This window comes from Callospermophilus lateralis, chromosome 14, assembly GCF_048772815.1.
Source record: "Callospermophilus lateralis isolate mCalLat2 chromosome 14, mCalLat2.hap1, whole genome shotgun sequence".
Taxonomy (NCBI): Eukaryota; Metazoa; Chordata; class Mammalia; order Rodentia; family Sciuridae; genus Callospermophilus; species Callospermophilus lateralis.
Window position 1 is genome coordinate 78853460 of NC_135318.1, and position 26175 is coordinate 78879634.

At 38.2% G+C, this 26175-nt stretch overlaps 1 protein-coding gene across 1 annotated transcript in view; it reads right to left on the reverse strand.

Moving 5' to 3' along the window:
* Positions 1-12155: 12155 nt before the first annotated feature.
* The window catches only part of LOC143380099 (uncharacterized), a 30884-nt gene continuing 16864 nt past the window's right edge, over positions 12156-26175 (reverse strand). The window contains exons 2-4 of the mRNA XM_077105162.1: positions 17431-17557; positions 13532-15379; positions 12156-13459 (exon numbers count right to left, since the gene is read on the reverse strand). Of these exons, the coding sequence (XP_076961277.1) occupies positions 12411-13459; positions 13532-15379; positions 17431-17557 (3024 nt within the window). The 3' untranslated portion in view covers positions 12156-12410. The remainder of the gene's footprint in view (positions 13460-13531; positions 15380-17430; positions 17558-26175) is intronic.

A 26175-nucleotide genomic window follows, 5' to 3' on the forward strand; every position in this document is an offset into this window, starting at 1 on the left:
CTCCTTATTCTGTATGTTGGGCATCTTCATTATAATGTGTCTAGGTGTGGATCTCTTATGATTTTGCATGTTCGGCGTCCTGTAGGCTTCTAGGATTTGGGATTCTGTCTCATTCTTCAAGTCTGGGAAGTTTTCTCGTATTATTTCGTTGAACAGATTGCTCATTCCTTTGGTTTGGACCTCTATACCTTCCTGTATCCCAATGACTCTTAAGTTTGATCTCTTTATGTTATCCCATATTTCTTGGATGTTCTGCTCATGGTTTCTTAAGAGAGTCTTGCTGAGCTGTCTATGTTCTTTTCAAGTTGAAATACTTTGTCTTCATTGTCTGATGTTCTATCTTCTAAGTGTTCTACTCTGCTGGTAGTATTCTCATTTGAGTTTTAAGTTGGTTTATTGCTTCCTGCATTTCTAGGATTTCTTCTTGTTTGTTTTTTATAACCTCTACCTCCCTGTATAGTTGATCTTTTGCTTCTTGGATTTGTTTATGTAATTCATTGTTGAAGTGATCTTTCATTGTCTGATTTTGCTGTCTAATGTCTTCCTTGAGACTCCAGATCATCTGAAGCATGTAAATCCTGAATTCTTTATCTGACATTCCATCTGCTGCAGCTATTACCTCTTCTAAGGTTGAGTTGACCTGCATTGCTTGTGGTCCTTTCTTTCCTTGTCTTTTCATACTGCTCGCATTTCTTCCTGCTTGGTGAAACTGTTGTGTTATTGATTTTTCCCCCTATATATTTATATTGCTCTTGTATAGTTGCAAAGTCTCCCTTGCAGGGACGGGCAGCGGCTGTGCTCATCCTCCAATTACGGTGACCTGTCTATCATGCTGGCGGGCCGCTGGGCCCCTTCTCCAGGTCGCGTGGTCTGCCTACCTTGTGGGCAACAGCTGGGCCCCTCCTCCAATAGGGGTGATCTGTCTATCATGCTGGCAGGCCACTGGGCCTGTTCTCCAGGTTGCAGGTCTGCCTACCTTGCAGGCGCGGTCGGCGGCTCTGCCCCTCCTCCAATTGGGGTGACATGTCTACGACTCCAGCGGGCCGCTGGGCCTGTTCTCGAATCTCTCTCTTTTTGAAGTAATCTTTCACTACCTTTATTTGCTCTCTTATCTCTTTTTTGGAATGATCAATTTTTGCCTGCATTTCCTGACTTAGGTCATTCTTTAATTTGCAGATCATTTTAATTATATATATCCTTCTCTGACATTTCATTTACTGCACTGTCAGCAAATTCTTTTTAAAAATTTTTTATTTGTTTTAATTAGTTATACATGACAGTAGAATGCATTTATTCACTTTGATATATCATACATAGATAGGATATAATTTCTCATTTTTCTGAGTGTACATGTTGCCGAATTGTATTGGTCATGTAGTCACATATTTACATACTGTAATAATGTCTGTTTCATTCTACTATTTTTCCTATCCCCACATCCCCTCCCCTCCCCTCCCACCACTTCCCTCTACCTAATCTAAGGTAGCACTATACTTCCCTAGTGCCCCTGCCTTATTGTGAATTAGCATTGCATATTAGAGAAAACATTTGGTCATTGGTTTTGTGGGATTGGCTTATTTTGCTTAGCACAATATTTTCCAACTCCAACCATTTACTGGCAAATGCCATAATTTCACTCTTCTTTAAAGCTGAGTAATATTCCATTGTGTATATATACCACATTTTCTTTATCCATTCATCTATTGAGGGATACCTAGGTTGGTTCCATAGTCTAGCTATTGTGAATTGAGTTGCTATAAACATTTATGTGGCTGTATCACTGTAGTATGCTGATTTGTAGTTCTTTAGGTATAAACCATGAAGTGGGATTGCTGGGTCAAATGGTGGTCCCATTCCAAGTTTTCTAAGGAACCTCCATACTGCTTTCTATAGTGGTTGCACCAATTTGTAGTCCCACCAGCAATATATGAGTGTAACTTTTACACCACATCCTCACCAATATTTATTGTTGCCTGTATTCTTGATGATTGCCATTCTGACAGGAGTGATATAAAATCTTAGAGTAGTTTTGATTTGCATTTTTCTAATTGCTAGAGATGTTGAACACTTTTTTTCATATATTTGTTGATTGATTGTATTTCTTCTTCTGTGAAGTATCTGTTCAGTTCCTTAGCCCATTTATTGATTGAGTTATTTATTTATTTATTTTGGTGTTAAATTTTTTGAGTTCTTTATATATTCTAGAGATTAATGCTTTATCAGAGGTTTCTATTATTGTGATATCTTGGTTTGTTTGGGGCACTTTCCTCCCTTGTTTTTTCATGTTGTCTATGTGTCTTTCTCTCTTGCAGTGCAGATAGGAGATACTGCAGCTTCTATCTTATAATCCTGTGCAGTCCATGCAGGTTATCAATACCTCACCATTAAGGAGGACATTAATAACACTCAATGCAACCAATATGCAGCCATAAATCAATTAGCTTCTAGTTTGGCATTTACAGTTTTGTCACTATAAACAGAAATGATGAGTTTGTTTATTTTCTATCATGTAGCCAGCAAGTTTGCATAAGGGTTTACAGTTTCAAATGGTAGACAGAGAGGGATGCTGATGTTTAAAAGTTAGAATGTGAGAATATAGAGATATTAGATTACAGGACTAGTAAAGGTTTAATCAAAGGAAGTTTGCTGTTAGCAGGAGAAAAGGGAGAGAAGTGACCCCATGCAAGGCTCCCTGTTGCCTCTTTAACAGGATGGTGACTGTTGGAACACCTAGAGGAGAGACCTCTGGTGCAACCAGGCCCATGGGACCTTGGTGATGATTTCCCAGGTTGTTGTCCTTAGTTGGAAGCAGCCATGTCCCTGGTTGGTAGTGACATTAGTATCAAGCCTGTAGGTATATTAAAGTTGGGCTTCCAGGCCCCAGTCAGGGTCCCAAGGTGAAATCTGCCCCAGCTAAGTATGGCAGAGGTGGCAGTGGAGGTAACACAAGATGGCAGTGAAGGTGTCATAAATTAGAGGCAACTGCTTTCAGAATTGGAGCTGGAAGGAGGGGCTATAAGATGACATTGGTTGGCCTGTTTTGTGATGCTGCTGTGTGGTGTGTGGTGCTGCATCAGGCAGCTACCTCCTGGCCCTGTGCGATGTCCCACAGTGGAGATTACCATGTGGGGAGGGCTACAGCAGTGGCTGCCATGTCCCAAGATGGAGGCGGTTGAGGGGAGCCACCTATTGGTGAATAGGGAACCCGAGTGCCGCTCCTCTCAATGCAGACAGGGCATTCCTCTCCAGAGGGGCCACCAGTGGGTTGGACCTCTCCGGTCTCATCTAGGCTATTTGTTGACATTTAGTTATGCATAAAATTTCCTTTATTTTTGTAAATCCTGTGTTGTTTCTACTTTCATTTCGAAATTTTGATTATTTTATTCTATTTTCTTTGTTAGTCTAACAATCAATATTGTAACTTTATTAAACAATCAACATTCAGTTTCCTTGACGGTATTTTCTATTCTTTATGTCTTTTATTGTTGCCTTGTTCTTCATTATTTTTACCTCCTGCTACATTTGAATATGGCTTGCTTGTGTTTTTTTTTTCTAGTTACTTAACATGTAAATTTAAGTTCTTGTTTGGTAACTTTTGTTTCATAGTGTAGGGTTTTATAGCTATGAATTTCCCTTTGAGGAAGGACTCCTGTTTTTTTTAAATTTTTTGTTATTCTTTTTAGTTATACATGACAGTATGTATGATATGTCAAAGTACATTCTAACTTCCCATCCTTCTGGTTGTACATGATGTGGTGCTACCCTGGTCCTGTATTCATATATGTACATAAGAAATGTATGTCTGAATCATTCTACTTATTCCCATCCTCACTTCTTTTCCTTAAATTTCTGTTGTCTAATCCAGTGAAATTCTATTCCCCCCTTTATTGTGTGAGAGCATCTACATGTCAGAGAGAACATCCAGCCATTTTTTAATGTCTTATTTCACTTACATGATAGTTTTCAGTTCTGTCCACTTAACAGCAAATGCCATGATTCTATTCTCCTTTATGGCTGAGTAATATTCCATTGTGTATATATACCATATATTGATTCATTTGTTGAAGGGCACCTAGGTTGATTCCATAACTTAGCTACTGTGAATTGAACTGCTATAAATATTAATGTGACTATGTCACTATCGTATGCTGATTTTAAGTCCTTTGAATATATGCTGAGGTGTGGTATAGCTGGATTAAATGGTGGTTCCATTTCAAGTTTTCTGAGGAATCTCCATATTGCTTTCCATAATGGTTATACCCATTTGCACTCCAAAAGCAATGTGTGAGTGTACCTCTTTCTGAGGACTACTTTTGCTGCCACTCACAAGTTTTGGCATGTTGTGTTTTCATTTTCATCCATTCTAAATTATTTTCTATTTGACTTTTTTCTTCTTAATGAGTACATTATGTAATTTAAACATATTTGTTAATTTTTAAGTTTTACTTCTGTTATTTTCTTTTCTAGATTAATTTCTTTCCTTCTTTTTTAATATCTTTATTTTTAGGTGGTGCTGAGGATTGATCCCAGTACCTCACATGTGCAGGGCAAGAATTCTGCCACCAAGCCACAGCCACAGCCTTATCTTTTCTAGCTTAATTTCATTGTTGCTACAAAAAAAATACATGTCCTGATTTCAGTGCTTTTAATTTATTAACATTTTTATGGCCATAATATGACATGTCCTGAACAGTATCCCTTAAACACTTGAGAAAAATGTCTCTTCTACTTTGTTGGGCAGAATATTCTCTATAGTTATCTAGATAGAGATTTATATTGTTCAGATAAGAACACAAGTTAGGCTGGGCAATGGTGTGACCCTTTCACAAAGCAGATTTCAAAACTGGGGGAGATAGGTTAATTGCCCCCAACCATAAAATCTTTACAACAAGTTCTTTAGTGCAACAGTAATAAAATCTTTTCATGGGGACTTGAAAGTTTGAAGCAATCCTGATGTCATTCAGAAGTCGAGAGGTGGAGCTTGGTGGGGCTGTATGACTTGAGTGACAGGAAGATGAAGTTGAGGAGCCATCCACAGGGGTGGCAGAGGTGAAAGGGTGCCCTTTACATTTTCACTTTCTTCCCACCTGCAAAGGCTATGCCAAGCAATGGTAGAAGCAGCTGCTCTGACTTTAATACCTTTCCTCCTGGTCTATACCCTAGGGTTATGGATCCCCCTTGTTACCAACTTTCAGGAGAGGAAATGTGGTATTCAGAATGTGACTTCTTTATAGGGGCAGAGTTACCTACTCCTCTTACCCTAGATATCCCATTGGATGGGTAGCTGATAAGAACTCAGTCAAAGAGAAGAAAAGATGTTAGCAAAGGGTAATGAGCAACTGCAGGGAGAAGAAAATTATTCCTAAGGGATTTCTGAGTCTGGGATAATTGCAGCCATTATTACTTTTGTAATGCTGAGAGATGGAAAGGGGAACATTTGGTTGACCTATTGCCAGAGAACTCCAGGCATGTGACAGGACACGGGGCAGGAGTCTTGAAATACTCTGGCTTCAGCTGTCTTTAATTGGCCATGTGATCCCCCCTCAGTCAGTTTCCTCCTGTTTAAAATGAAAGGCAAGAATCAGGGATGACTGTGCTGCAAAGAAGAGTACCTGTGGAGACAGAGTGAGCTGCTTTTGAAGGTCCCCATCCCTGACTCTTGCGTTCTTGCTTGAAAGGACTCCAGGCAAGACATGGAACCTACTAGGACAATAGAAGAGTTTATTAAAAGGGATAGAAAAGGCAAATAGAGTGGCACATACCTGTAATCCAGCAGCTTGAGAGGCTGAGGCAGAAGGATTTCAAATTCAAGGCCAGCCTCAGCAACTTAGCAAAGTCCTAAGCAACTCAGTGAAACTCGTGTCTCAAAATAAAATATAAGACAGGCTAAGGTTGTTGTGCAGTCAGTAGCACCCCTGGGTTCAATACCTGCTACCAAAAAAAAAAAAAAGTAGGAAAATGGAGAAAAAGAGGCAGTGGCTCCTCCCACAAACAAGGATAGTGCACTCCTCTTGCCCTTCAGTTTCATTGGGAGTTCCAGAAAATTTTCCAGAGACCTCTATTTTTAATTCTTCATTTTATGTTACTCATGAAAACCAAGATATTAAAAAAACCTAGTTAACCTTTAAAGTCATCTTTTTCCTGCCAAGAAAAACATTAACAGCAATGAACACTTATTTTAAACATCTGTGCATCAAGTAAAATTTTTGCCCTGCCAACAGAGTTGATTAGTTTCTGAGTGTTTTTGTTTGTTTTTGTGTCCTGGGGTGCCCAGGACCCCTGTATCACTAGAACTTTGGCATGGAATAGACCTTGACTGCTCTACCCCATCCCAGCATCACACCACAAGGTGTTTATGGAGGGCTGTGGAGCGATGGCAGGTCAATGGCCTAAGGGCCTCTGCTGGACCAGTCAGTGTACTGTCGCTCATGAGGGCTGCTCTTTCTTTGAAGGACAATGGCTGTCAGCTCACATTCATCAGAAGAATCTTCTTCAGGTGAATACAGCACTGGCCCTACATTATTTTGGAGCTCATGGGATAAGGACTAGTGCACAAATCACTCCTTTGTCCCAAATATACGTCACATTTTGCTGGGGGAGATGTCTGGGCTACACCTATCCAACCCATGCATTGTGGGAACTGCTGTGTGCAGAGAAGGCTCCATTTTACTCAGTTCACCATAGTCCACAGTCACTTTCCAGGAGCCCTTAGGGTTCTTCACCAGCTGTGACTGTTCTGCAATGTTCTGCAATCATTGTCTCAGGGAGGGGTGGAAGTGATGGAGGCCAGATGTTCCATCTCCTCTGGAGAGCAAACAATACTGTCCACCCCAGTTCCATGGGTGCAAAGCCCATCCTGCCAGAGCATTTCTCCTGCCTCCTGAACTCCTTCTAGAATCTGCTAGAAACCCGTTATAGGGGCTACAAATTAAGAAAGGACAGAGAGCTCCTCTGAGCCCTTTGCAGAAGACTGAGAGGGGATGCTTTTCTTTGGCAATTAACCATCACCATTAGTAGAAGTAAGAACTATATATATATTCATTCCAAGGAAGTTCTCTTACTGACAGCTGTAGATGACAATTGACAATTATTTCAATTTTAAAAGAAAAACAATGTGTTTTGAAGTTTTAATTATTTCTCAAACTTACAGTTTTGGATGTTTTAAAATAAGAATTTGAAACTGTAATTTACATTTGTAACTTTTGTAAATTTAAGTGCATTTAATTTATGAAAATTTGTTTGCTTTAATTTAGCAGTTAAAATTGGACATTGTGAATGTTTGTAAAATTTAAAGGCATGACAATTGTTTTCTTAAAGAACTTGTTGGCCCCTACCATGCCTGTGTACACACATATCATCCAAATCCACACAGCCTTTGTATACACTGCACACGTATCAGATGCACACACCATGCAGCCTTGCTTGCTGTGCTTTTCCTGCCTGCGCTGAGACACCCACTTGCACCAACGATCAGGCTCACTCCACATATCCCCGCAGCACTGGGCTCCTCCAGGCCCTGTCTATTGCTTTATGCTCAGCCATGGACCTCCTTACCCAGATGGCACAGAGGAAGTCCCTTGTCCTCTGGAGAAGTGCCCACAGCCTCAGGAGCCCTCAATTACAAACAGATATTTGCTGCAGCCTAACAATTTCTTTTCCCTCCAGAGGATCCAGGTGGACTGATGTGTCCACAGCTACAATGAGTGTTTTCATGAGTGTTTCAATGAGCTAGAATGAGTGTTTTCCCAAGAGGCCTGAGTGACTTCTGAATCTTCAAGACCCACATCTTCTAGGAGTGTCTGAAGTGGTAATAACAAATCCTGGAGTGCTTGCATGCCCCTCATCAGTTCCACTGCAGAGAACTCCAGCCAGTTGCCCTGTTGCTTCTTTGTGAGGAGTGTGATGGGAGGAACAGACTGACAACCTTAACACTTATGGTTTCAAATGCAAAAATGAATGAAGTGAGAGCACATGTGCGGAGCAGGAGCCCAAGAGTGAGGGGCTTGTGCCTGGGAGCAGATAAAGAAGAATGCCACTCTGCAAGCACAATGCTCAATGGCAGCACTTCACAGTACCTTGTCTACTTTGTGTGTGTTTGAAATTGTCATTATAAGATGCTTATTGACAGCAAGTACCAATATGACAGAGGATCTAAAGGGCATCAAATCCCAAAAAGAAAAATTAAAAGGGAAATCTTAGTGCAGGGTGCCATGATTTCTCAAGTTGGTGATGATATGGCAAGACTGCCATAAGTCACTGAGTCAATCTTAAGGCAGGAGGCAGAACCATCTTTATTCACCAGCTGGTGGGCCAAGGGGTGCAAGTCTACACCTTCAACCCCTTCACGGGATAGAGGACACCTTTTAAACATGCCAATTTATTAAATCATATGTGGCTGTCACTATGAGTTAAGACCACAAATATCAGGAGATCCAAAATCATAAGCAGAAGGGTAAGTGTGGTACATCACCTATAAATTATTTGAGATTATCTTCACTCAGCCTTGAGCCAGGGAGATTTAGATTTGGCACTGAAAACTATTTTGTGGCTCCTCCCACTTAATGGGTTATGCAATATCAGTGACCTCTGTCTTCACTCAGCTAGGGAGACCACTTTTGTAGCTCTGGAGTTGAGCATAAACCATTGGAAACTGGACAGCTCACAGCCCACCTCCTATCTTAATTGGTGAAGAAAATTCTAGGGGAAACCTTTTATGTTTTCCTTATATAAAGCAAACATAGGTTCTTGCTCTCTCTTTCCAACTTGGAAGTTTGATCCCTAAGATCACAGAGCCATCTTGCCCTCCCTTTATAAAATTGCTTACTATTTCCTGTGGTTTCTATGCTGTTTTTTTTTTTTTTTTGGCCTTAGCTTTTATTCCACAGCCAGCCTGCTCCACACAGAGGAATCTCAAATTCCACTGCCCGCATGGGACATGTGTGAGAGGAAAATGTGTCAAAATGACCTTAGTTGAGTACAAGTTGAAGAATGGTCACCAACATCTACACAAACACTCTCTGACATGGTACATTACCCAAGAAAAATGGAAACAAACAACAATTGTACATGGTATAAGAACAGAAACTTTTGTATTTCTAAGCAGGGTGTGCTAAGCATAATCAGTATGATGGGGGGGGGGGTTTCATGGAAGAAGCATTTCTTACATGACATGGAGTCTCAGGATAAAGTGGAGTCTGTTTGGTCATTGCCCATAGCTGGGCCCATAACAGTGAGAAGGGATCTTCAACTCTATTGACTGCCAGTGAATCAACCTTTGTTAGCACTTTCCTTGGCACAGCACTTGGGGATGCTGTACAAGTCATGTATATGTTCAAATGATAGTGCTCACTCTGTTCTCCAAGTTTCTTTAAGAATGTAGCAACCAGAAAATAGAACCGTTCAAAGGCAAGTCCCTTGAGTGACTTTTGAGACAGCAACCTATGTGTTCCCATGGAAAAACACCTACCATCTTTGCTCTCCCTATAGGGCTTTGGAAGTCTGCTGGGAACTCTCTTAAGATCATTTAAGCCAGGAACAATGGCACACACCTGTAATCCCAGTGGCTCAAGAGGATAAAGCAGGAGGATAAAGAGTTCAAAGCCAGCATCAGCAACTTAGCAAGGCCCTAAGCAACTCAGCTAGACTGTCTCTTAAAAAACAAAAAACAAACAAACAAAAAACCCAACTTCTCTCACTGAACATTTAAGATTTGTATGGGTATATATTTCTTTCAAGGCACAGTGGCACATGCCTGTAATCCCAGGGTCTCAGGAGGCTAAGGCAAGAGAAGTGCAATTCTGAAGCCAGCCTCAGCAACTTAGCAAGATCCTTTCTCAAATAAAAAATTCATTATTTTCTCAAATAAAAAATAAAGTAGAAATGTTGCTCACTGGTATAGCAACCCTGGGTTCAATTCCCAGTACCAAAAAATAAAGTGCCTTTTATTGTGATACTGTTTCACATATAGGTCTTAAAAAATACCAGTATTCCATGTTAATTTAGGTTAAGTAGAGATAGGGTAATCACCCTTATTGCACTTGATCTCTTGTTTGATCGGTTTAGCAGTCTCCCTTCTGTATTGAAGGTGACTGGTTATAAAATTCTCATAGATGACTGGGCTCAAGACTTACCATCTGGAAGCAGTTATTTCCTTTTTTGTTTGGGAAACTCTGATTATCTTTCATGAAAACAAGAAAAATTAGGGGGAGATGTAAATATATATATATATATATAATTTTTTAAGTGAGTGGCTTATGCTATACTACTATACTACTTATGGTGGGGCAAATAAATGAAACACACCACATACACCCCTCACTTTAAAAAAAAGAAATGTGAACTTCCCATTTCAAAGCCTGCTGTCCAGACTTGTTGACAAGCACATAAGGTGGCATTTGGGGTCACAGTGCTCAAAATAGAACCACATGCCACTGGAAAAAGGAGGAAGTCATAATGAGTGACTGGACCTTTTCTTTAGAATTTATAAATTTGTGATTCAGGTATTCCACTTCTGGTTATGTGCTGAAAGTAAATGAGGGGTTCATAAGCACAGTGTTAGGGGGAAAAACAAGTACTAGGGCTCTAGGGTTCAATTATACAGTAGGGTAACTACAGCTATTAATGTGTGGTGCATTCAAAGATGAGAAGAAACACTCTCAATGTTTTCCCCATAGTGATGAAAACTTTGTGATGTGTGAAAGTTATGTGAATTACTGATTTGATCATGGGATATGTACATGTGTTGAAACTTTCCTCTAAACCCAATATTTACAATTCTTCCCTGTAAGTTGAAAATTATTCAAAATTTTTCAATAACTCAGGCTGGGGTTCTAACTTAGTGGTAGAGCACCTGCCTACACTGAGTTTGATCCTCACCAGTAAATTAATAAATGTATAGACAAATAAATAAATAAATGTATCATGTTTGATAAAAAAAAATATTTTAAAAAAATGCAATAACACCTCAGTCACTCCCAAATTACAATTTAACTTTCCGTAGAAAGTGAAAAAAATATATTAAAAAATAAAATAAAAGTTAAAAAAACTGATACCAGAAATTGAATCCACTAGTGCTTAAGAGTCACATCCCCAGTTCTTTTTGTATAATATTTTGAGACAGGGTCTAAGTAGCTGAGATTGGCTTTGAACTTGGATCCTCCTGCCCCAGCTTCTTGAGTTGCTGGAATTAAAAATATTCAACACTGAGACTGACACCTGTAGTATAAAATTTTAGAGTACTAAATCAAAATAAAGAACTCTGGGGCTTATTTTCATGTTCTTATACCTTATCTATACCTGTATCAATTTCTCCATAATTAAAAACAGAAGAAATAAATATAGATCTGATTTATGAGAAAACTATTCTCCAAATAAGTTGCTATTTCTAAAAAGATTAATGTTTTTATTATCTGTTATGTGCAACTCTTAGTAAAGAGGAACAGTGTGATACCTCTGACATAATACCATGATTCAATACAAAACAATGTTAACACATTAACACTTTTTACTTTTATTTAGTAACAAAATCCATACATAATCTGAATAAAGTGTTTCAAAATCCACTGTAAAGTCTCGAAAATATAGATTAACAACTCTCAGGAACAAATCTTCTGATAAAAAGATCTATGTTACGATTGTTTTCTCTAGTTTTCAAAAGTGAAGATATTGAGTAATTTTTGAGACAAGTTTTATACACTATTCTATGATTATTTGAGAGAATTTCTTTTTTATATTACATCAGCCAAGAATATTTAATAAATTTTATGCAAAAGTTAAAGGCAGGGCTGGGGCTGAAGTGCAGTGATAGAGCACTTTCCTCAGAAGTGTGAGGCACTGGATTCAATCCTCAGCACCACATAAAAATGAATAAATAAAAATAAAGATGTTGTGTCCATCTATTACTAAAAACATTTTTTTAAAGCTAAAGGCAATTCCTCATTTTCTTCTCACTTCAAGTTATGAGTTACAGATAAGGGCTTTGCCATATTTTAAAATATTTTTCAAGGGATTTATTCAGTATAGATATTTTGCTGTTATCAATTGGCCTTATATCCAAATATAAGGCATTTTATTTCAGGCAAATGTCTTTCTACATTTTCTATAGATATCAGGTTTCTAATATTAAAGAATGTTTGAAATTTGAGTAAAGACTTGGACATGGTATTTAAATTGTTGTAGGGTTTCTATGCATTATGAATTCTCCAGTGATAAGCAATGTTTGAGAAATTGCTGAGGTCTGCAACAGTTTTTACACTTGTATTATCTCTCCCCATTACTCAATGCTTCAGTGAGTAAGGAATTAACAACTATAGACACATTGTCACATTTGGATCTTTGTATAATTTCACTCTCCTATTATTCATGTAGTGTGTAATAAGAGTTGAACCATTTTTAAAGTCTTTAGCAAAATGTTAACATTTGTAGGACTTCTCTCTAGTATGAATTTTCTGATGTTCAGTAAGGTGTGGTCTTTGAGTAAAAATTTTTCCACATTCTTCACATGTGTAGGGCTTCTCTCCAGCATGAATTCTCTGATGTTGAGTAAGGTTTGAGCTTTGAGTAAAACTTTTCCCACATTCATTACATTTGAAGGGCTTTTCTCCAGTATGAATTTTCTGGTGTTGAGTAAGATGTGGTTTTTGAGTAAAACCTTTCCCACATTCTTCACATTTGTAGGGCTTCTCACCTGCATGAATTCTCTGGTGTTGAGTACGATGTGAGCTTTGAGTAAAACCTTTGCCACACTCTTTACATTTGTAGGGCTTCTCTCCTGCATGAATTCTCTGGTGTCGAGTAAGGCATGTTTTTTGAGTAAAACTTCTTCCACATTCTTCACATTTGTAGGGCATCTCTCCAGTATGGATTCTCTGGTGTTGTGTAAAGTATGCTCTTTGATTAAAACCTTTGCCACATTCTTCACATTTATAGGGTTTCTCTCCTGCATGAATTCTCTGGTGTCGAGTAAGTTGTGAGCTTTGAGTAAAACTTTTCCCACAATCACTACATTTATAGGGCTTCTCTCCGGTATGAATTCTCTGGTGTTGAGTAAGGTATGCTCTTAGATTAAAAGCTTTCCCACACTCATTACATTTATAGGGCTTCTCTCCTGCATGAATTCTCTGATGTTGAGTACGGTGTGAGCTTTGAGTAAAACCTTTTCCACACTCATTACATTTGTAGAGTTTCTCTCCTTCATGAATTCTTTGGTGTTGAATAAGGCCTGAACTCTGAGGAAAACCTTTCCCACATTCATTACATTTGTAGGGCTTCTCTCCAGTGTGAATTTTCTGGTGTTGAGTAAGATGTGGTCTTTGAGTAAAACTTTTCCCACATTCTTCACATTTGTAGGGCTTCTCTCCTGCATGAATTTTCTGGTGCTGAGTTAGGTGTGATCTTTGAGTAAAACCTTTCCCACACCCTTCACATTTGTAGGGCTTCTCTCCTGCATGGATTCTCTGGTGTTGAGTAAGGCATGTTCTTTGAGCAAAACTTTTCCCACATTCTTTACATTTGTAGGGTGTCTCTCCTGTATGAATTCTCTGGTGCTGAGTAAGGGTTGAGCTTTGAGTAAAATCTTTCCCACACTCATTACATTTGTAGGGCTTCTCTCCGGTATGAATTCTCTGGTGTTTGGTAAGGGATGAATGATCCCTAAAAGCTTTGCTACATTCCTTACATTTGTAGGTCTTCTCTCCATGATGAATTCCCTGGTGTCGAGTAAGGTGTGCTCTTCGATTAAAAGCTTTGCCACATGTTTCACATTTGTAGGGCTTCTCTCCTGTGTGAATTTTCTGATGTGTGGAAAAGGCTGAATGAGCATTAAAAGCTTTGCTACATTTCTTACATTTGTAGGGCTTCTCTCCAGTATGAATTCTCCGGTGTTCAGTGAGGTGTGCTCTTCGATGAAAGCCTTTCCCACATTCTTCACATTTGTAGGGCTTCTCTCCAGTATGAAGTCTCTGGTGTTCAGAAAGGTAACCTCTTTTTGTTAAAACTTTCCCACATTCTTCACATTTGTAGGGATGCTTTCCAGTATGAAGTCTCTGATGTTTAATAAGGCTTGATCTGAAAGTAAAAGCTTTGCCACATGTCTCACATTTGTAGGGCTTCTCTCCTATGTGAATTCTCTGGTGTTTGGTAAAGGTTGAATGATCCTTGAAAGCTTTGTTACATTCCTGACATTTGTAGGGCTTCTCTCCTGCATGAATTCTCTGGTGTTCAGTAAGGTATACTTTTTGAGTAAAACATTTCCCACATTGTTCACACCTGTGGGGCTTCTCTCCTGTATGAATACTTTGGTGTTGAGTTAGGACTGAAAAATTCTTTAAAACTTTTTCACATTCTTTACATTTGTAGGTTTCCTCATTGCTATGCCATCTCAGGTGTTTAGAAAGAGTTGAGCAATTATTAAAGGATATGCCACATTCTTCACATTTGTAGGGTTTCTCTCCACTATGAGTTCTGTGGTGTTTAACAGGGGGAGGTCTTAGATTAAAAGTTTTGTCACATTCTTTAAATTTGCAGTGTTGATCACTGCTATGGTACATGTGTTTAGAAAGGGGTGAGCAACTCCATGTTTGGACACATTCCTTAAATTTGGGGGGCTCCCTTCCAGGATAAGCTCCACTGTATTGAGGAAGGCTAGCCGCTGGGTTAGAAGCTCTCTCACATTCCTCACATTTGCAAGGCACCTCTTGGCCCTGAGTACTTGGATGGGTCATCAGTTTTGAGCACTGAGGAAAGGCGTTTCCACATTCGTCATCTCTGTAAGAGTTCTGTGCACAATGGCCACATTGATGTTCTCTCATATTGCAACCAGAGCTGGAGTTCTTCTGTGTTTTGCTACATTTGTAATTGTTTTCTCCAATGTAAGTACACTGGTTTATTAGAGTAGAGACCTGGCTGAAGGTATTGCTTGTTTCATCACATGTGTTACACACTTTCCAGTAATCTATATCTGAATTTTGATTAAGCGGTAATGAGTACATTGTGGCCTTCCCACAATCATTAAAAGTGTACGTTTGGGAACAAGAAGGAACTTTTTGTTCATTGCAGAATAATGGACAGTTCATAAAGAAACTTTCAAAATGATCCCTTTTAGAAACTTGTCCTTCAGTTATGCATTGAATATTTTTCTGAGCTGTTAAATGTTCTTGAGGTCTGCTGATGGTAAAATTTTCATTATGCATAGTCAGTACTAATTCGTCTTGTCCTTTATAATATGATTTATGACCTTCACTCTTACCTACATAGTCTCCATTTTTTTGTTGTTGTAAATAGTCAAGGTTACAATATCCATATCTTCTCTTTATCACTTTCTTCAATAAATGTTCTAAGCCAGGCTCTGGTGATATTTCCTGAGTATGATGAGAGATCATGGCTGAAAGAAATAACAATTAGTTTACATATTATACTTGAAATATCTCTTGCTAATACAACATGAAATTATAGCAGTCAGGACATTAGCAGGGTGGTAGAATAGTAACATTAAAGGCCACAGTTACTCTGTAAATATATAGACTAAATAACAATGGATAGACAAAATTACTTTGTGAGAATTACCCAAACCATGGTGAGAGTTCACAGTATTCATCATGAGTATGTCATTAAGAAGAATAATGTGGTAGAGAAAAGAAAAGCGTAGTAGTTTTATACACTACAGGTCTTCTCCTTGAGAATATACCATTGTACAATTAGGAAAAATCCACCCACTACCTTCTTCTCTCTCAATAGAAAAAGGATAATGTGAACCTTGAACAGTTCTGGCTTTTTTTGGGAATTGTCTGAAAACCACTTTCTATTATCATGACACAAACCTGGATGTCAGAGAGATTTTGGATAACAATAACACAAATATTCAAAAGAGGGTAAAGAGCCTCTGATCTCTCATTAGAGATTTAGACAAACCTTTTTAATGGTAAACACACACACACACACACAATGTCAGTGTTACCTGGATAAACTTACTACATGGTGATCAAGACAAATGACTTGATTTAATTTTTATAATTTTGTTCATTTACTGATTCACTTCATTAACAAATTCAATGTCATTTATTTACCAAGTATTTCATGGTATTTTTAAATTATTTTAAAAATAATTTAAAATAATTATTTCATATAATTATCATGTTACTGCTTACAAAACACTGCATTCACTCTATAACCCTTTGTCAAGAATACAGTACATTAGCTGGTATAGTGACACAAGCCTGGAATTCCCACAACTCAGGAGGCTGAAGTAGGAGGATCCCAAGTTTCAAACCATCTGCAATAATAGAGTGAGGCCATAAGCAAGTTAGAAAGACCCCATTTCAAACTGAAAAATATAAGAGGGCTGGGGATGTGGCTCAGTAGTGCTTTGGGGTTCAATACTTGGTAACTCCCCCCAAAAAGAATATAATACATGATACTCACTATATAGTACAAAACAACTTTTGACTTTCTGATGCCCATTAAAATAATATTTTGCAGACTTTGGCCAACATTCCCCAAAACACAGCAGTAGCTGGTAACCATCTTACTCTGAACTTTTGGTTTCCACATGTGAGTCAAACGAGGCTGTGACAGGGTATTTCAATGAATAAGTATATAAGTTATATTAAAGAAACTGCTTTATGACACTAATATATTACAATGCCTTCACCTAGTGGTCTCCATGAATGTGCAGATTTTTGAGACACCCCCCAATAGTGGAAATGCTGTCAAATCACACTCACCCTCACAAGGAAAAGTGTTTGGGTTGTTAATTTGAATGTACTGGAATATCACCACAGGAGAAGGAGGAGACTAAAGAAGTTGAATACATGCTAAAAATAGGGCATTACCTGTCCTTCTAGGACAGAAAAGGAAATAAGCTTCTGGAAAACCATTTCTGTGGCATGATAATTTTCCACCAACATTTGGAAGTTTGGTTTCTTCCTTGATCTTTGGGCCTCTCAACTACATCATCTGATTCATGAATTTCTATCCATCTGGGTACATGACTCAGGGCTCTCTCCTTTGCTCCAGAGGAAGGTGCTCAAATACAATCTAGTAATAAGATGTGTTCATTGGAAAATGAAATGATTACTTGTTGGGATTCTCCATGTGACTACTGATACTTCTATTCTGGTACCATAAAGGGAATAAATTGGACTTCGACATGTAGGTCACATCATTCCATATCACTGAATTACCGTAAGTACCACTAATCTAAAGTGAACGGTATATATCAACCCAAGAAAGGGAGAAACCAAGGACTGAAAGAAATGGCATTAACATTTTCTTCTCTGTAACAAAAACTGCCCAAACCTTTCTTCATCTTGAAAGCAAGAATCTGAGACTCATTCATGAAGAACAGAAGTGTCCAATAGATATTCATCAAGGGAAGGAAATTGTACAATTAGGAATTCTGATTAATTAGGAACTCTGAAGGGAAGCTCTGCTCACCCAGGAAGACCAGGTTTCTGGAGGTCTCTAGCATCACATCTCTGTATAAATTCCGCTGAGCAGGCTCCAGGCATTCCCATTCCTCTTCAGAGAAATCAATGGCCACGTCCCTGAATGTCAACAGTTCCTGAAATAAGAATAGGTAAATTAACAGCACATTGACCATTTGACAATTCACAGAGCTTGTAAGTTGACTGAAGATGAAATGAGAGTTAGTAGACTTGGCTCTCAAATAATTGAGTCACTTTAATTATTCAGGAAAATACTTTGAAACACAGTGATATTCTCTATTATCTAACTCAGAGAAAAGAGTGTCATAAGTTTTTAAAAAGTATATATACTACAATTACATAAAAAGTAAAATTAAGGCATTATATTATAGTAATATACACTTTAATTCCAATTTATATAGAATAAGATAAATCATCTATTTCTCAGAAGAGAAAGTTATAGTGAGTAAGAAGGATGGTTCTCAAATTTTAAATGCACAGCCACAAATCAGAGATTTACTAAAATACAGACCCTAGTTCAGTGGGTCTGAGACTGGAAATGGTTTTCTGAATATTTAGCAATGATTCCAATTTGGTGATCCTAGTGCCAGTGGTCTAAGAGAAACTCTTCAATAGCAGTGAGGTAGACCACTATAAGAAAAAAACATTGAAGGATCTGAGTTCAAGTATTTTAAGAGATTTATGTTCTTTATTAAAATAACAACTATCAATGACAATCCTTTTTGAACATTTCAAATATATTCTTCTCACTCTAAATATTTTCCATGTCTTAGTGCAGATAACCAAAAGAATGTGATGGCAGTAATTGTATCAATCTTTTGTGACATTTGCCAAACACTGGTAAAAAATGGTAGATCCTGATTTTTACCCACGTTTATTTGAGTTGCAATTCAGAAAAAAAAAATGCAGGGGAGCATTAAAGTTGAGATGAAATGGGAATGTTAAAAGAATTTTTAGAGTATGGCAATGATCATAAATAAGAAGAGTAATGCAAACATGTTAGGAAGAAACAAGATCAGATTGATCAAATTATATTTAAGTTTCACGTAGAGACACATAGAAATGTCAACTTTATACGCTGAACCAATAGACAATTTTTCACGCAAATGAAAATAAGTTACTTGTGAAATATAAATCAATTTGGGGTGGATGCTATTTTAAAAGACACTATTGAGATACACATATGTAAGGATAGAGAATAAAATAAGATCCACAATGTTCATTTTTTCCCTGTGAATCAAATTTTATTTTGAGGTACTTTATAATTTTCAGGCACTTGGAAAGATATAATTTTTTCCATTTATGGAAAATGCAAGGAGATTATGAGGTGCATGTCTGTCAGCTGCAGGTGGAATAAAATGAAAGTCTGTGGTCTACTTCAGAACCTCCAGCAATAAAGTATCCCTGGTAAACCAAAGGCAGAGGCTGCATTCCCCAAAGCAAAACACAAAGAAAAATTACTAAGAAAGTAGAGTTTCTGTATCAAATATGATGGTTTATGTAGATTATTAAGAAAAAGTCTATCAATACACATGAAGACAAAGAGACAAAAATTACTGTATGGGGAAAATCAGGCAGATAGCATTTATACAAAGCAAATAAGGATAAAATAGCTATAATAGAATAAATTGTTACCATGTGCCAATCGACATAAAAGGACACATCATTAGTGGCCAAATCAAAACTAAATGATATAATAGGGTATTTCAGTAGACTTTCCTTGGCATTCTAATGATTGAGTCACTTTTAATTGTTCTGTTCTTTCAGGACGTACTAAGGGATAATGAATGAGTGTTTCATTAACTATAGTGCATTTATAGATGATGGAGCATCCAGATGGAACATAAACAAAGCATGGTACACTTCTTCAGCAATATCTAATGACTCATACATACATCCTCAGTGGGAATCTAGGACACCAAAACATTCTGATACCCATTTATCAAATCCTGTCAATCCTGCAGTTCATATATGCCTGGCCTGGTTTAGGTGAACATGTAAGAACAAAGGCCCCAGCCTAGGGGGTATATCTGGGCATATATATTTAAAGAGTTACAGTTGACTATTCTAAGAAGAAAGAATGCTCAGCAGCTAAAACATGTAAAGCACAAACCTGAAATGTAGAAATATAAAGGTCTACCCATTCCAAATATAAGGTAGTTTAAAAGGAAAAGGCAAAGCCATCCCTTACCTGGGCTACACACCTGGAAACCAACTACATCTTCCTCCTCCTTCTCTAGGCTTCCTTCTCAGAAGTGACTGCCTATAATTCAAACCCATATCTGGAAAACATGAGTCTCAAGAAACAAAAAATATGGTTCCCAAGGACCTTCTTTTGTAGGCTCAAGATTTACTTAATAACAAGTCACTGACCTTTGACCTCTCTGCTTCCCAATTTTATTAATTTAGTTTTAAATGAGAAAGGACCCACAACTCAATTGGAAAAAGTATTCACACTCAGTGGGATTTTGTTTTGCAGTAGGGATTGAATCCAGGGACTATATATAGATTTACCACTGAGCAACATCTATAGCCCATTTTATTTTATATTTTAAGACATGGTAGGATCAGCGGCCTGCCGGCATGGTAGACACGTCACCCCAATTGGAGGAGGCGCAGAGCAGACCGCCGCCCACTGCCCATGACTGCAAGGTAGGCAGACCTGCGACTGACCAGCAGAACAGGCCCACCGGCCTGCCGGCGTGGTAGACACATCACCCCAATTGGAGGAGGGGCAGAGCAGAGCTGCTGCCCACGCTGCAAGGTAGGCAGACCTACGACTGACCGGCAGAAGAGGCCCAGCAGGCCGCTGGCGTGGTAGACATGTCACCCCCAATTGGAGGAGGGGCAGAGCCGCCGACCGCGCCTGCAAGGTAGGCAGACCTGCAACCTGGAGAACAGGCCCAGCGGCCCGCCAGCGTGGTAGATAGATCACCCCTATTGGAGGAGGGGCCCAGCCGTTGCCCGCAAGGTAGGCAGACCACGCGACCTGGAGAAGGGGCCCAGCGGCCCGCCAGCGTGATAGATCACCTCAATTGGAGAAGGAGCACAGCCGCTGACTGCCCCTGCAATACAAGAGCAATATAAATATATAGGGAGGAAAATTCAATAACACAACAGTTTCACCAAGCAGAAAGAAACGCGAGCAGTATGAAAAGACAAGGAAAGAAAGGACCACAAGCAATGCAGGTCAACTCAACCTTAGAAGAGGTAATAGCTGCAGCAGATGGAATGTCAGATAAAGAATTCAGGATTTACATGCTTCAGATGATCTGGAGTCTCAAAGAACACATTAAACAGCAAAATCAGACAATGAAAGATCACTTCAACAATGAATTACATAAACAAATCCAAGAAGCAAAAGATCAACTATACAGGGAGATACAGGTTATAAAAAACAAACAAACAGAAATCCTAGAAATTCAGGAAGCAATAAACCAACTTAAAAACTCAAATGAGAATACTACCAGCAGAGTAGAACACTTAGAAGATAGAACATCAGACAATGAAGACAAAGTATTTCAACTTGAAAAGAACATAGACAGCTCAGCGAGACTCTTAAGAAACCTTGAGCAGAACATCCAAGAAATATGGGATAACATAAAGAGACCAAACTTAAGAGTCATTGGGATACAGGAAGGTATAGAGGTCCATTCCAAAGGAATGAGCAATCTGTTCAACGAAATAATAAGAGAAAACTTCCCAGACTTGAAGAATGAGACAGAATCCCAAATCCTAGAAGCCTACAGGATGCCGAACATGCAAAATCATAAGAGATCCACACCTAGACACATTATAATGAAGATGCCCAACATACGGAATAAGGAGAGAATTTTAAAAGCTTCAAGAGAAAAAAAGCAGATTACATTTAGGGGTAAACCAATCAGGATAACAGGTGAATTTCAACACAGACTCTGAAAGCTAGAAGATTCTGGAACAACATATTTCAAACGCTGAAAGAAAATGGGTTCCAACCAAGCATTGTGTATCCAGCGAAATTAAGCTTCAGGATGGAAGATGAAATCAAAACCTTCCACGATAAACAAAAGCTAAAAGAATTTGCAGCTAGAAAACCATCTCTTCAAAACATCCTCGGCAAAACATTACAGGAAGAGGAAATGAAAAATAACAATGAAAACCAACAGTGGGAGGTAATACAGTAAAGGGAAAAAATAATCAAAGAGGAAAAACAAACCATGTTAAGTAACATAAATAAACAAATATGGCTGGAAGAACAATCCATATCTCAATAATGACCCTAAATGTTAATGGCTTAAACTCACCAATTAAGAGACACAGGATAGTAGAGTGGATCAAAAAAAAAAAAAAGATCCAACAATATGCTGCCTACAAGAGACGCATTTGATAGGAAAAGACATACATAGACTGAAGGTGAAAGGTTGGGAAAAATCATATCACTCATATGGACTTCAGAAACAAGCAGGAGTGTCCACACTCATATCAAATAAAATAGATTTCAAGCCAAAGTTAATCAAAAGGGATAAAGAGGGACACTACATACTGCTCAAGGGAACCATACACCAACAAGACATAACAATCATAAATATATATGCTCCAAACAATGGTGCAGCTATGTTCATCAAACAAACTCTTCTCAAGTTCAAGAGTCTAATAGACCACCATACAATAATTATGGGAGACTTCAACACACCTCTCTCACCACTGGACAGATCTTCCAAACAAAAGTTGAATAAAGAAACTATAGAAATCAATAATACATTAATAACCTAGACTTAATTGACATATATAGAATATACCACCCAACATCAAGCAGTTACACTTTTTTCTCAGCAGCACATGAATCCTTCCCCAAAATTGATCATTTATTATGTCACAGGGCAACTCTTAGACATTATAAAGGAGTAGAGATAACACCAAGCATCTTATCTGATCATAATGGAATGAAACTGGAAATCAACGATAAAAGAAGGAAGGAAAAATCATGCATCACTTGGAGAATGAACAATAGGTTACTGAATGACCAATGGGTTATAGAAGAAATCAAGGAGGAAATTTAAAAATTCTTAGAGATAAATGAAAACACAGACACAACATATTGGAATCCATGGGACACAATGAAAGCAGTTCTAAAAGGAAAATTCATTGCGTGGAGTTCATTCCTTAAAAAAAGGAAAAACCAACAAATAAATGATCTCACACTTCATCTCAAAATCCTAGAAAAAGAAGAGCAAAACAACAGCAAAAGAAGTAGAAGGCAAGAAATAATTAAAATCAGAGCTGAAATTAATGAAATAGAAACAAAAGAAACAATTGAAAAAATTGACAAAACTAAAAGTTGGTTCTTTGAAAAAATAAATAAGATCGACAGACCCTTAGCCATGCTAACGAAGAGAAGAAGAGAGAGCTCAAATTACTAGCATACGGCATGAAAAAAGGCAATATCACAACAGACACTTCAGAAATACAGAAGATAATTAGAAATTATTTTGAATCCTTATACCTCCAATAAAATAGAAGATAGTGAAGGCATCGATAAATTTCTTAAGTCATATGATCTACCCAGATGGAGTCAGGAGGATATAGACAACCTAAACAGACCAATATCAATTGAGGAAATAGAAGAAGCCATCAAAAGACTACCAACTAAGAAAAGCCCAGGACCGGATGGGTATACAGCAGAGTTTTACAAAACCTTTAAAGAAGAACTAACACCAATACTTTTCAAGCTATTCCAGGAAATAGAAAAAGAGGGAGAACTTCCAAATTCATTCTACGAGGCCAACATCACCCTGATTCCTAAACCAGACAAAGATACTTCAAAGAAAGAAAACTACAGACCAATATCTCTAATGAATCTAGATGCAAAAATCCTCAATAAAATTCTGGCGAATTGAATACAAAAACATATCAAAAAAAAAAATGTGCACCATGATCAAGTAGGATTCATCCCTGGGATGCAAAGCTGGTTCAATATACGGAAATCAATAAATGTTATTCACCACATCAATAGACTTAAAGATAAGAACCATATGATCATCTCCATAGATGCAAAAAAGCATTCAACAAAGTACAGCATCCCTTTATGTTAAAAACTCTAGAAAAACTAGGGATAACAGGAACATACCTCAATATTGTAAAAGCAATCTATGCTAAGCCTCAGGCTAGCATCATTCTGAATGGAGAAAAACTGAAGGCATTCCCTCTAAAATCTGGAACAAGCCAGGGATGCCCTCTCTCACCACTTCTGTTCAACATAGTTCTCGAATCACTGGCCAGAGCAATTAGACAGACGAAAGAAATTAAAGGCATAAAAATAGGAAAAGAAGAACTCAAATTATCACTATTTGCAGATGATATGATTCTATACCTAGCAGACCCAAAAGGGTCTACAAAGAAACTATTAGAGCTAATAAATGAATTCAGCAAAGTGGCAGGATATAAAATCAACACGCATAAATCAAAGGCATTCCTGTATATCAGTGACAAATCCTCTGAAATGGAAATGAGGACAACCACTGCATTGACAATATCCTCAAAAAAAAAAAAATAAAATACTTGGGAATCAACCTAACAAAAGAGGTGAAAGACTTATACAATGAAAACTACAGAACCCTAAAGAGAGAAATAGAAGAAGATCTTAGAAGATGGAAAAGTATACCCTGTTCATGGATAGGCAGAACTAACATCATCAAAATGGTGATATTACCAAAAGTTCTCTATAGGTTTAATGCAATGTCAATCAAAATCCCAATGGCATTTCTTGTAGAAATAGATAAAGCAATCATGAAATTCATATGGAAAAATAAAAGACCCAGAATAGCAAAAATAATTCTAAGCAGGAAGTGTGAATCAGGCGGTATAGCAATACCAGACTTCAAACTATACTACAGAGCAATAGTAACAAAACCAGCATGGTACTGGTACCAAAACAGGCGGGTGGACCAATGGTACAGAATAGAGGACACAGAAACCAATCCACAATATTACAACTATCTTATATTTGATAAAGGGGTAAAAGCGTGCAATGGAGGAAGGATAGCATCTTCAACAAATGGTGCTGGGAAAACTGGAAATCCATATGCAACAAAATGAAACTGAATCCCTTTCTCTCGCCATGCACAAAAGTTAACTCAAAATGGATCAAGGAGCTTGATATCAAATCAGAGACACGGCGTCTGATAGAAGAAAAAGTTGGCTACGATCTACATACTGTGGGGTCGGGCTCCAAATTCCTCAATAGGACACCCATAGCATAAGAGTTAATAACTAGAATCAACAAATGGGACTTACTCAAACTAAAAAGGTTTTTCTCAGCAAAAGAAACAATAAGAGAGGTAAATAGCGAGCCTACATCCTGGGAACAAATCTTTACTCCTCACACTTCAGATACAGCCCTAATATCCAGAGTATACAAAGAACTCAAAAAATTAGACAATAAGAAAACAAATAACCCAATCAACAAATGGGCCAAGGACCTGAACAGACACTTCTCAGAGGAGGACATACAATCAATCAACAAGTACATGAAAAAATGCTCACCATCTCTAGCAGTCAGAGAAATGCAAATCAAAACCACCCTAAGATACCATCTCACTCCAGTAAGATTGGCAGCCATTAGGAAGTCAAACAACAACAAGTGCTGGCGAGGATGTGGGGAAAAGGGTACTCTTGTACATTGCTGGTGGGACTGCAAATTGGTTCGGCCAATTTGGAAGGCAGTATGGAGATTCCTGGGAAATCTGGGAATGGAACCACCATTTGATCCAGCTATTGCCCTTCTCAGACTATTCCCTGAAGACCTTAAAAGAGCGTACAGGGATACTGCCACATCAATGTTCATAGCAGCACAATTCACAATAGCTAGACTGTGGAACCAACCCAGATGCCCTTCAATGGATGAATGGATAAAAAAAAAAAAATGTGGCATTTATACACAATGGAGTATTACTCTGCATTAAAAAATGACAAAATCATAGAATTTGCAGGGAAATGGATGGCATTAGAGCAGATTATGCTAAGTGAAGCTAGCCAATCCCTAAAAAACAAATGCCAAATGTCTTCTTTGATATAAGGAGAGTAACTAAGAACAGAGTAGGGAGGAAGAGCATGAGAAGAAGATTAACATTAAACAGGGATGAGAGGAGGGAGGGAAAGGGAGAGAGAAGGGAAATTGCATGGAAATGGAAGGAGACCCTCAGGGTTATACAAAATTACATACAAGAGGAAGTGAGGGGAAAGGGAAAAAAATAACAAGGGGGAGAAATGAATTACAGTAGATGGGGTAGAGAGAGGAGAGGGGAGGGGAGGGGAGCAGGATAGTAGAGGATAGGAAAGGCAGCAGAATACAACAGACACTAGTATGGCAATATGTAAATCAGTGGATGTGTAACCGATGTGATTCTCCAATCTGTGTACGGGGTAAAAAGGGGAGTTCATAACCCACTTGAATCAAAATGTGAAATATGATATATCAAGAACTATGTAATGTTTTGAACAACCAACAATAAAAATTAAAAAAAAAATACATGTTGTCCCTAATTTGTGAAGGCTGATCTCAAACATAAAATCCTCCTGAACTAGCCTCCTGAGTAGCTGGCATCTCAGGCATGTACCACCCACCATGCTGGCCAAACTTAGTATTTATGTCTACAGGAGGCAACAAATATATAAAGCACTTACATTCATACCTCAAGAGGAATAACAAAAGCATCCATTTTTTTTTTCAAAAAATATGTAAGGGTTCTGTGTTTGG